The 13,234-nt window shown below is 39.6% G+C and overlaps 1 protein-coding gene across 3 annotated transcripts in view; it reads left to right on the forward strand.

Moving 5' to 3' along the window:
- TTN (titin) overlaps positions 1-13,234 on the forward strand; it is a 275,309-nt gene that overhangs the window by 42,115 nt on the left and 219,960 nt on the right. For all 3 annotated transcript variants that reach the window (XM_045066923.1, XM_045066924.1, XM_045066925.1), the window contains exons 42-45: positions 1,005-1,289; positions 1,497-1,622; positions 7,149-7,337; positions 12,747-12,803. In XM_045066923.1, coding sequence (XP_044922858.1) covers positions 1,005-1,289; positions 1,497-1,622; positions 7,149-7,337; positions 12,747-12,803 — 657 coding nt within the window. The remainder of the gene's footprint in view (positions 1-1,004; positions 1,290-1,496; positions 1,623-7,148; positions 7,338-12,746; positions 12,804-13,234) is intronic.

The raw sequence follows: 13,234 nt of genomic DNA on the forward strand, positions 1-13,234 counted from the left end.
CTCTACCACGTCCTCAGAGGAGAGCCCTGAAAGCACCCACCTTCCTCATGAAAAGCTGAGAGCTGAATTTGAGGCTCCTCTAGAAATGAGACTAATCTATATGGAGAAGAAGGACTGTCCATCCCTATTTGAATCTTGAGTCTGCTCTAAACGAATACCTCAGAAGCAGATTGAAGAACCCCAGGAATAATCTCAGGTTAACAAAAATGAGCCACATTGCCAATATCCCTTTAGGCCCTAGAAGACCAAACCATCATGGTATCCAGTTCTTACTCTTTCTAGATTAGTGGTAGAGAGACTGAGGCACAGAGAAGTAAAGGTCAGAAAACAGTCTCACAGAAGTCCTTTCTCCCCATTTCTCTGTTCTGTGAACTACCGGGTTTCCCTCAGTCATCACAACACTGAGAAGATGGTTTCATTAGCATAGCAGGAAAGTGTTTTTCTTTTTCTTTTTTTTTTTTTTAGTATAATTAATTGCCTTTAAGTAGATCAAGAATAACATTTATTCTTTTTTACTTATGTAGCAATTATACTTCTTTGGCACCTGGTTATAAAGAAGTGACTCTGACATATCCACAAATCCTTGCAAATCAAACAAATCTAAAGGTGATGAACACCTGAGCACATGGTTTGCCCAAATGATACAAAACAGATAGCACATGGCAGCCATTCTGGCATTCTTTAGGGTGCCGGCCATTGCCACACCCCCACACAGACCCCAACAAGGAAAGGGGTGATCCTGTTACGATAATAATACCCCTGACCAAGCCTCAAATATCACAAGTATCTTTCTAAAGTCATTCTATCTGAGGACAGAATTCCCAATGTGTCCTTTCTTCTTAGCACAAAGAATGTTCCGATATTCTGAGGCAAGTAGAGCTCTCATAGTTCCAAAGTTTGGTTTCTGGACACGTCACCACTGGCCACAAATTAACGTAGGCATTCACATGTTCTCCCGTGTTTTCATGCTTTTTCACATGCTGCTGGTTTTCATTCACTCCCAGCTCCAGAACCACCCCAGATCCTTCAGGAGCTCCAGCCCGTGACTGTGCAGTCTGGCAAGCCGGCCCGCTTCTGCGCCGTGATATCCGGCAGACCACAGCCCAAGATTTCTTGGTACAAGGAGGAGCAGCTGCTTTCCACGGGCTTCAAGTGCAAATTTCTTCACGATGGGCAAGAGTACACACTTTTGCTCATTGAAGCCTTCCCAGAGGACGCAGCTATTTATACCTGCGAAGCCAAGAATGACTACGGTGTTGCCACAACCTCTGCATCGCTCTCGGTGGAAGGTATACAGGCCTTGTTACTTCTCAGCTTAAAATCAAACCTAAGAAACCCTCTTTTGTGTTCTCTGACTGCAATTATAAATACAGTTTGGAGCTCCTAAAAGTAGACTGCTACCCAACTTTTAGGAAGATAAAATAAATCTGCATGCTCCATTCTGTGCAGTCTGTAAGTGACTTAATCATGACTAATCTTGTGATTCCTTTCTTTAGTTCCAGAAGTTGTGTCTCCAGATCAGGAAATGCCAGTTTATCCTCCTGCCATCATCACCCCACTTCAGGACACTGTCACTTCTGAGGGACAGCCAGCCCGTTTTCAGTGCAGAGTGTCTGGAACAGGTAGGTTTATGAGCAAAGGTATCAGTGCTGATATTTACAAACAGTGATCTGAGGCAAGGTTTCTCACCTTTTCCTCCATCACAAACATCTCCTGTGCATAATTTGACTTTTATTGAGAATCTTGCAGAAGACTTACTTGAATTACTGAATAAAGGAATAGACCATATTTCCACTACTGAGTATACACCTAAAAATGGTTAAGGTGGTAAATTTTATGTTGTGGTGTTTTTTTTTTTAACGACAACAGCAACAAAAAAAGAACTTGATCAGTGTTTTCGGATGTTCAAAAGATGTCCTGTTCCCTCAGATAAATTTTTTTAAAGATATTTTTAATTTATTTGTCAGAGGGAATGGGCAAGAGCAAGAGAGAGTGAACAACAGGCAGAGGGAGAGGGAGAAGCAGGCTCCCTGCTGAGCAAAGGAATGCGATTTGGGATTTGATCCCAGGACCCTGGGATCATGAACTGAGCTGAAGGCAGATGCTTAACTGACTGAGCCACTCAGGTGTCCCCTGCTTAGATAACTTTTGTTATCTCTGAAAAAAATACAACAAAACTACAAATGTTATTATATTAATTATAATATTGTACCTACGTATATTTCAAAAGAAGAGTCTGCTTATATGTAAGACATTATTCAGTCTGTAGACAGCGCTTGTGTGAAAAGGTATATTCCTTTGGAAAGCAATTGCCAGTAGCATCAAAAGTAGGGGCGTTATAATCAGAGATTGGATTTGAATCTTGGCTCCCCTCTGTGACCTTAGGCAAATAGGTTTCTCTGGTTCTCTTTGCTTCATGAATAAAGTAAGGATAGTATTGCATTTGATCTTAGAATGTACGTTTCAGGAGGGCAGGGACTCTGTCTTAGTACCTAGAACTCTTGCCTAGAAGGGGAGTAGCTGCTGGAAAGTACTATCCTGGGCAGCAAGGGTGGATCCTTGTCCCAGAATAGCTTCTTAGAGTGTATATACTCAGTAAGTAATTGTTAATTGGGCAAAATAATAATTGTCATATGACTAACACCAATCGAAGCATGTTAGATCACACTCACCAGCGCCTAGCTGTGTTCATCAGGCAGTAACACCCAGTGAGTTCGTTGTTACACTCTTCAGTAAGGGCATGTCTCCCAGATGGTCCCGGCCCCTCCCCCCAACCTCAGGAGTCCAGTCCTAGTAGAATGAGATAAGATGTTTGCAGCCATTTCAAGCCAATTATGATTGTAAATTTACCTCAGATAGGGTAAATCAGCTTTATCCCAAATAAAAGTCACTCTCTCATTTGCAGGCATTTATGTATGACCATCAAAGGGAAATTCTTAGAGCTAGGACTTCTCACAGCACCTAGTAAATGTGGGGTTTTTTTCTTTTTTTTTTTTTTAATACTTCTTCCATTAGTTTATGACTCAATCTCTGCATTGCCAGGAGCCATTTTCCTAAACAAGTTAGTATTGCAATTGGCTTTCTATGACCTGATGACTTCCTCCTCTGAAATAGAGATGCTGATCTGGAAACCAAATGATCCTATTTGATTTTTATGGGCATAATTAAAAGATATTATGTACCTATAGGCATGGCTGGCAAGTGACTAGAGCTCAATACATTAATTTTATTATAGCTATAGAGGGGAATTATATAAACATAAAAGTCTGGTATTGGGTGACCAATATACACAAACACCACAGACTTTGTGACTTCAAAGCACAGAGTTGGAGAAATACTAAATATCAAGAAAGAGGGACTGATTTGATAATATTCTGCTAACACAATAAAGAAAAATGCATTTTAATATCAAATTCACTAAAGTCACACTAAATTTATCCTTTCATTGAATTTTTAGAGGAAGATTTTCAAATCAATATACATATATATGATTGTCTTAAAGCAGTAGTCTTCATATAGCACTTTTTAGTTTATAAATAATATAGTTTTGCCTTTAAGGTGTTGCAAAAATATCTTCAAAGCCTTCTATAAGACTCCAGTTGGGGTAGAAATAGAAAAATATCTTTTCTATATGACTGACATCTTTAAATGTTTAAATGGACTTTATAAATTCGTGGGTTACTAACTCTTTATGTGTGTACTAGTTATACACATACAGAGGTTTGAGCATCCTCTTGTAAATGTGTTTTTTTATATGGCAAAAATTGTTTATTAAGTAAAATGCCCTTTTAAAAGCTTACCAAATGATAAAGTTTTATGCCCTTGCCACTGAAAGTATTTACACAAATTCCTCTGACCAGGTACTACCCTAGGGGAACAAATTCAGTCCTGCCTTCTATACTGGAAAATAATTCCGTCTTCAGAAACCCCAGTCACATGTTTTTGGAACTCAGTACTCACTTAAGCTTAGAACTTGTTGGCCTTGAGCAATCTGGTGGGGCTTTTATGAGTGTTGCCTGTTGAAGGTCTCTGGTGCCACCTACTGGTAGAAAAGCAATTTGGAAAAGTAGAATTTTATTTTATTTTATTTTATTTATTTTTTTAAGATTTTATTTATTTGACAGAGAGAGATCACAAGTAGGCAGAGAGGCAGGCAGAGAGAGAGGAAGGGAATCAGGCCCCCTGCCGAGCAGAGAGCCCGACTCGGGACTCTATCCCAGGACCCTGAGATCATGACCCGAGCCGAAGGCAGCGGCTTAACCCACTGAGCCACCCAGGTGCCCCGGAAAAGTAGAATTTTAAAATTTGTAATAAAGCTAGCTTTTCGCTAATGTTTATCCTACAGATAGTATAATTTGGAGGCTTACTGAGCCACCTCTAGCTAAATAAAATGATAAATAATTAGTCTAGCTATGATGGATGTCCATTGTTCATTTAAGTATCTCTTCAGTTGTATTCTACTGATGTCAGTGTTCCTGCTATTGAAATACTATTATATTAGCTGCTAGATCGCAAGGTTGTACGTGCTTTAACAGCCCATGTATTTGGTGCTGTCTGTTTGCAAGACAGTCAGAGAGAGATGCATGGACTGGGCATTGAAGAATCAACAGGATCATTGAACACAACAACATTCTAGGCAGAGAATGACATTTACAAATCATAGAAGCCTACGAGAGTACTTCATGTGCTGGAAATGACAAGTGGCTTGAGAATGGTTGGAAAGTGATGTAATTAGTGGAGGAAAGGCCAGAAAAGAAGGCAAGGGCCAGATCCCAACGGGTTTGGTATTCTGCGCTTAGGATCTTAGATTTTATCTTGTTTGCACTGAGGAGCCACTGAAGGATTTTTAAGCCTCTGGGTAACATGATCAGGTTTGCTTTTTGGAGACAATACTGTGATTGTACAAAGAAGAATGGTCAGATCTGAGAGGGGAGACCTGGTGAGGACCAAGGGAGAGGCCATCTTGATAGACTTGGAAAGGGCTGATGAGGCCCTCTATGAGGGGAGTCAGGAAGAAGAATGGTGTAGGAGGAAGTAGGAGAAGTTGAGAGGTGGAATGAAGGGAATTTAGGGACCAAATACAATGGAGTGGTGGAATGGGGAGCAGGAAGAGTGGGGTGGCCTTGTGGAAGCCAGAAGAGGCCAGTGACCAACACAGATAGTGTCAGTCCCATCAGAAGCACCAAGTTCATTACCAAAAGAGGTCCTGTCTTTTAGCTCCTTTATTTTTGACCATGCATGCCTGTCCTAGGGCTTCATCCCTTCTCCAAAGGAGGAAGTTACTGTAGGACTATGCAGAGAACCCTGTAAAGAGGTGGACAAACTCTTCATCATCCCATTTCCACTGAGGTTTAACAGACTAAATGTTGTAGAATGATTATTAAATTCCATGTGATGGCATTACCTATTATATCACATGACCCTGTCTTGGTGCAAAACATTAAAGGCACTGATGATCCCTTTGCAGGGGGGTGTTTAAACAGTCTTGTTTAATAACTGACTTATGCCAATGGTTTATAAAGCCCTTCCCATGTAAGTCATTCAATTCACCAAACATTTTTTTTTTTTTTTTTTGCAATGAAGAGCTCATGAAGTATTATGCATCTCATTTTACCAATGAGAAGACTGGTCCAGAGAGATTAAATGATGGGTCTAAGGTTACAAAGCTGGGAAATTGTGGTATCAGTGTTCCATTTTCTACTTTATCTTGCTACCTAAGGAAGTGAAGACATTTGTGTCTTTAAAAGAACCTGTAATTTATAAACAGTTATCATCATGGGCAGGAGGGGAACCTTCACAAACCAAAATTTGTGCTAAAATGAAAACAAGTGCTAGCTCAATGGGCCATTAGAAAACCCCCTGTGGATGGTATAGGGATAAGGAAGTGATATCATGATCACATTCCAAAAACAAGAAGTCTTGGGTTGTGGCTTTTAAAACTTGTGACTAAATTTAAATTCACTCTTGAGTTAGAGGGGGATTGTTTCAATGGAAGTGTAATGGTTTTTTTTTGTTTTTTTTTTTTTTAAAGATTTTATTTATTTATTTGACAGACAGAGATCACAAGTAGGCAGAGAGGCAGGCAGAGAGAGAGAGAGAGGGAAGCAGGCTTCCTGCGGAGCAGAGAGCCCGATGTGGGGCTCGATCCCAGGACCCTGAGATCATGACCCGAGCCAAAGGCAGCAGCCCAAACCACTGAGCCACCCAGGCGCCCCTGGAAGTGTAATGTTTTTTAAAAAGTTCACCTTAAACTGTAACAACATAATGTTATTTTATCTTTGCTTTGGAGTTATTTTCAACTTTATGTGAAAAGAGCCAGTTTTATTATCATTTATTATTACCGTTACTTTGAAAAAGCCAAATATATCTAAGATGACCAAATTCCATGACCCTTTCTTTCAATTTTAAAAATTATTTTTTGGGGCACCTGGGTGGCTCAGTGGGTTAAGCCTCTGCCTTCGGCTCGGGGTCCTGGGATCGAGCCCCGCATCGGGTTCTCTGCTCTGTGGGGAGCCTGCTTCCTACTCTCTCTCTGCCTGCCTCTCTTCCTGCTTGTGATCTCTCTCTGTCAACTAAATAAATAAAATCTTTAAAAAAATTATTTTTTGCTGTGCTAAGGCCTTTCAATGCTTGCTCATTGATAATGAAAATATAGAAATGTTGTCTTCAGCCTTAGGGTGTCTGTTTTAAACTTCTGGGAATGTTGATCTTCTCAGATTGCTTTTTGATCTTTCTGCACAGTAGACAACCCCAGGCGCAGTAGGCAACCACAATCCTAGATCAAACCCATCATGATGACTGTTCCTTAGGACACAATTTTTTTCTCAAGGTCACTGACTATGTCAAAACCTTGTCCCTGTTTCCACAGCATAACCTACACAGGATTAAAAAGAATATAACTGAAATAGTAAATTTCCAAACATTAGAATCAGCCTATAAGCTGGATTTTTCTAGAAAATCATGTTTCTTTCTTAAAGATGAAAAGAGATCTTGTAAAAGCAGATGTGGCATGCCCAAAATGAGAAATACAATGTTATGAAGACACATAAGAAACTTAGTCACCGATATAATCAATATTGTGTTTTCAGGTAAAAATATCCACCACTTTTTGTCATTCAAATATCTTTTTTTTTCCTTTTGTGATGCAGATCTAAAAGTGTCTTGGTACAGCAAAGACAAGAAAATTAAGCCATCTAGGTTCTTTAGAATGACTCAATTTGAAGACACTTACCAACTGGAAATTGCTGAAGCTTACCCAGAAGATGAAGGAACTTACACTTTTGTTGCCAATAATGCTGTGGGTCAAGTATCAAGCACAGCCAACTTGAGACTGGCAGGTACAGTAAACAGCCTTCAGAACCACAGTTAAATACGGCTCTAATCTCACAATGTCAGTAACAATCACTAAAGACTCCATGTAAACCATCGTTGGCCCTATCATTCTCTTTTAATGCAACTAATAGTTTCCATGTTATATGCTGCATTCTCACTTTCCATTTATCCCATCTCATTATGAATCACAAACATCATTTCTCATTTTGCCCTGTTTTGTCTTTATAATGTTCTGTATTGCTCTCCTTACCAGCTTTCATGCTTTCTGATCAGCATGTATCAGAATGGAGAGAAAGATGCTAAAGAAATAGGTAGATTTGCTTTCTAATTTAGCTAGGATGAAAAAAAATTTTTTTTTAATGTAATGTAAGCATTACTATCCTCCTGTTGTCTTGACACAATTCTGATTTCACAGAAGCTATGGAGGGTGATTTCAGGTCTGTATACCACCTAGGTGTATTCACCGTCATTCAAAAAATGCCTGAAGGTTGAGAGGTCTCATCCTAAGATGGTTTAGCATTTCTGATACTTGGGACTTTTAAACAGCCATCAGAAACACTTCCCTGGTAGTGGAGGGCACTTTGTTTCAAAACAAGATAACAATATTTTTATACAGTCAGACTATTTTTGCTGAGCTAATTTAATCTATGTATTATTAACTATGTATAAATACATCCAGATTGAGGGCAACTTTGGTTTTTCCCTTAATTTTAAACACTTACTAATAATCAGATATTTTCTTAATAACAATTTAAAGTGGCTTACAAAATAGAAAAAAATGTAATTTTACAACCAGAGGGGAAAAAGTAAAAACAGAAAATAAGTATACCTAAACCAGATTATGTACTTCACTAGTGCCTTCACAAACAATACAGTGAGTTTTTTTAGACTACTTATGTCTCGACTTGTTTGCCCGGAAAGTGGAAGGGAACATGTGTGACTTGGAACCAATGGTGGCATATGTTGACAAGACATTAGGACTGGACTGGATTCTAGTCCACCATTGAACTTTGCAACAGATCTGTAGACAACTCCAAATGAGTTCTGGTTTCAGTGGAGGGTAAGACATTAAAGGTTGACATGCTTCTTTTCAGGATTTAGCAAATTTGAAGAAGTTGCATCAAACTCCCAATGGCATGTCTCTTCATCAGTTTCATTTAAGAAGGAGTCCCTTGGCCAAAAGCCCATCTTCATCCAGCCTCTGTCAAGCATCAGGGTGCACAGCGGGGAGACAGTCAGATTTCATGCAAGGGTTTTTGGCATTCCCAAGCCAGAAATCCACTGGTTTCATAACCAGCAGCCAATTCTACCAAGAAAAGATGTAGTTTTCCATTATGAGGAGGCCACAGGCATGGCTTTAATGCTTATAGTTGATGCTTACTCAGAGCATGCTGGGCAGTACTCTTGCAAAGCCGCCAATAGCGCTGGGGAAGCCTCTTGTGCAGCTGCACTCACAGTGACTCCAAAAGGTAAAGCTCATCTTGCTGTAAAGACTTGGATTTACTTCATACCTCCTGCTCCCACTGTTACTAATGAGAGTCTCTGCTGTTTGTCTCATTGCATAGTGTGGTCAGTCTGTAATTTACTAATGAAGTAACACCCAGTAGGTCCTCCTAAGTTCTCAATTATGGGTTCACCTATATGGTTTAAATCTCTGAAGTATATAATCTGTGCATTACATCAGTATTTTTTTAGGCATCAACTTTGTTTGATGTTTTTCCTTTTCTAAAGAACATCTCATCATTGGATCATTAATGATTCGTTTGCCGTATATTGTTTGTACAGTATATGGAAGAAGGGGGACGAATGGTATTCCATGGGAGGGGGCAGGGAAGAGAGAGGGAACGAGAGACTGTGTCACTCTGGTTAGCTGTGGTGACAACAGAATACTCTACAGCATCGCATGAGCCTTCGTCATCCATTCATCATTGGATCACTGGGAATGAACGTTCGTTCTTTTGTGTGATGTGATGTCCTGGAGCACACTGCGTCTGGCATGCTGCTTCCAAGTGACACTCATGTCTTTCATCTTCATCTTCCATGCCATTGTCTGTTACTAACCTAGCCAAGTGACAACACTTAGATCTTAATATTCTTTTCTTTTTCTTGTCACTTGATTATACAGTGCGAGCCCTAGCTAGGCAGAGTTCTGGGAAAGATGTAAGAAAGTCCATCAAGTCCCAGGCAGTGGCAGATTCCTCTTTCACAAAGCAGGAGAGCAGAATATCCCAAAACGAAATTAAGTCATTTCAAGGATCATCCTATGAATACGAATCACAGGTTTTTGAAAGCGTATCTCAAAGTTCCACCCACACAGCCTCATCGGTTCAAAATGTAGAGTTGCGTCATACTGCGTCCCTTTCACAAATTGCAGAGAGCACTGAGTTCTCTGGGAACTGGGCGGAAGAGGCAGTGGGCAAGGGCCCACGGATTCTGCTGCCGCTTCAGGACCTCTCTGTAAAGTGCGGCAACACGGCCCAGTTCCTCTGTGTTTTACAAGATGACTCTTCTGTTGATGTAACCTGGACTCATGAAGGCGGAAAGATAGAGGACTCGGAAAGAGTGACGCGGTCACAAGATGGAAATATTCAGTTTCTTAGCATACATCACGTTCAGCTGGTAGACCAAGGATTGTACAGCTGTATTGTACGCAATGACTATGGAGAAGAGACCACGTCGGCATTATTGAGCATAGAAGGTGCTTCTTTGGTTTTTAGCTGTGACTTTCTTCATTTCATCCTCATCGCTTTATGCAGCTTTCCTGCTCTGCAGATCGAATCAGTGAATATGTTAATTAGCATACCCCTAACTCAGCAATCTATTGATAAATGATTTATGCAAGTCAGCCAGGTCATTGGCCAAACTTGTGACGCGAACATTCAACTTTCCAGTCTAGATTCAAGGAAGTTTAACTCTCAAATCTCGTTTCAGAAGGTTATGGTTCATTTCGTATGTGCTGTTTTTTCTAGTATTTACCCAGTGTGCCACCTACGAAGTATACCAAAGAAGGTCAGGATGTTATAGTTCATCAGGTATTAATTAATTATTTATTGTTGTGCCTGATACTGTGCCAAGATTAAATTTAGTTATTTTAATATGAAGAGGCTCAACATTTCTCATTTCTGCTCTTTGCTTACAGACCTGGAAGTTCTAGCTATTTATAAGGAGACTATATAAATAGCAGATTGGGCACTGAAAATAATAGGGTTCTGTCTGGACCAAAATGAAGAGTCTATAGATATTTCTTGATAGATGATACTGCTTTTCAGTCTCAGATCCTCCTGGAATCATAGAATTATCTAACGGCAAGAGCATTATTTTTGTTGTTATCATGCTTGATTTCCACCATGTCTGGAAGGGCATGAATAAATTTGTCTTAGAAGAGAAAAGTTCCTCCTCTTATCCATGGACTTCCCCTTAGATAGGAAGGAGATAGGAGAATTATTCTTCAGGTGCTAGAATGCCGTGCTGTATGTCGGCTAAAGTATCTTCATTGAGTCCCATGGAAGGAAGCCGATGGAGAAAGTTCCAGCATCTCCAGGGGTCCATGGAGAACTACGGCCTCGAGGTCTCTCCTGACCTATCCATACCATTTTTAAGATGTTAGAGATGAGCAGGGCATAATATGGATAATATGGTGCTATGTGACTGCTGTCTTGGCTCTGAATTTTAAAACAGGTTCATACATCATTTACTGTATCTGTAATCCTCAGTCACCCAGAGGAGGCTTTTTTCTTTCTTAATCTGATATTCTGTTCTGTAGATATTCCTAGTAATATTTCCATAGTCCTCAAAAGGACTATCTCAAGAACTGAGGTCTAGTTATGCAAGTGAAATGGAAAATCTGGTGGCATCCAGAGAGCTGAGCCTCCATTTCCCCATAGCTGCTAGCTAGTGCAGTAATCACCCAGAGTGACTATTTATCTGGGGGTGACATGGGTGACAACCAGGACAGGTTCTGCAGCCATGCAATTGGGTATTGGCTGTGTTGTGGAGGTAGGAGAAATGTAGGCCTTTTCAGCTTGCTTCCTAAGGAACCTGGGGCCACAGTACGTGCTTGATTGTCATGTTGCTAGAGTGGATTTGAGCTGGACATTTTTGTCACAGGGTTTCCAGTTCCTTCGGTCCTAATTGATTATATTATTGAAGTGTTCTTGGAGCAAAAGCATTTTTCTCTTGGAAAGTCCAGACTTCCTCTTTTATACTTAAGCAAGTTGAAAGATAAGCCACTTTTAAGTGTTTGAAGAATGAAGGATCAGGCACAGTTGTCTAATTGTGGAACATAAGATCAGTCTTCATATGTTCCTCTTTTGGTCTTATAACTTGATGTAGGCCACATGGTTATCCACGAAGATCAAGTAGGAATATAAAACCCCATAAGTCTGCTTAAGTAGAGTTCTTCTGTGTGTAGTAAGCACAGATATATATTAGTTTGGGGACTAACATGCTGCCTTCCTTCTCATCCTAATCACATGTCACCTTCTCTAAATTCAGCATGTGTTTTACTCTTACAAACACAGCTAATTTATTCCTTTTCCTAACTTTATTCTCACCTAGCAAAAGAATCGCAAACCAGAGCAGTTACAAAAATTGCCCTTGGTTCAGACATTAAAAGTATTAAAACCCTCAAAGAGTCACAAATTAAAACAAGCCATGAAGTAAAGAGAGAATCATCAAAGAAAACGTGAAGTTTGTCCTTCACTTCGTGCCAAAGCCCACAAGGAACGGAGAAGCCAGGGAGGCCAGCCCGCGCGCGTGGTGCCACACAGATGGACGGAAGACCGAGCGGGAACCCGGGGAACCTGCCTTGCTCAACAGGCTGCCCCAGGGACGATTGTGTCTAAGGCCTACGCCTTTTCCCTATATAATAAAAGTCATTTTGAGTTGAGGGCTGTTTGGCTCCTTAATATGTCATCAGACTTTATGTAGTTTAAAGTTTTAAAGATGGTTCAAGTCAAAGGACTACTTACTAGTAGGAAACACTTAATTCTGCAGGAAAAACGGAGAATAGCCCTCGGCAAAAAGTGGCAAGTTAGAAAATGCATGTTCCTTCTCAATGTGACACCATCTCTTAGTCTTTTAGTGATCAGTAGATAGGACGTTAAAAAAAAAATTCCTGTAATTTGTGGATTGCTTTTTTGAATGCATGTAAAGGCATGAGGAATTAAAGAACTAAAAGTGGAAATTTCACAGAGAACCTAAAATAAAAATTTTAAAAAATCTTTCTGCAAACATTGTCATGTACTTTATCAGCTCATTGATTTGTTTGGCATGGATTTTTGGGGTTGCATTTGGGAGGTGTAATTTTCTATTACCAGAATCAAGGAAAATCATAATTGTACGAATATATAAACTGAGGCAGAAAGTATATGGAATTAATCATTAAAATCTCTGTATATATTTTTCCATTTTAGCCCCAGAATCCATTTTGCATGGGAGGATTGAAGAGCAGATTGAGGTGGAGATGAAAGGTATTGTTATATTGGATGTGAAATTCAAGTAGAAATTCCAAAGGATTAATAGAATCCTTGAGTTGCCTACTTTCTCTTCGTATTATTGAGAAAAATGACATAGATGTACAAATATATCTCTTAGAGTATATATTACTATGTTGCATGCCTAGTTTAGTATGCTGATGGTTACATGCATTCCTTGGTAATTTGTTTGATGGTCATTTAAAATTTTGTATTTAAAATTTATCAGTCACATTCAACTTCATGTTTGCAGCCATTTTCAAAAGTGCGTATTGGAAAAGTTGTCATCTTAATGCATGAAATCAAGAAGTAGAAGTTTGTTTTCAAAATCACAGTGAATTAAATTGAACAATAGACAATAACCTAGCTGTCGTTCTCAGAATGCAATGTCATGAATGAATTATGATTGAAATGCTATTTTGTTTAGG

The sequence above is a fragment of the Mustela putorius genome, unplaced genomic scaffold, assembly GCF_011764305.1.
Source record: "Mustela putorius furo isolate JIRA1106 unplaced genomic scaffold, ASM1176430v1.1 tig00003869_pilon_pilon_pilon, whole genome shotgun sequence".
Classification (NCBI taxonomy): Eukaryota; Metazoa; Chordata; class Mammalia; order Carnivora; family Mustelidae; genus Mustela; species Mustela putorius.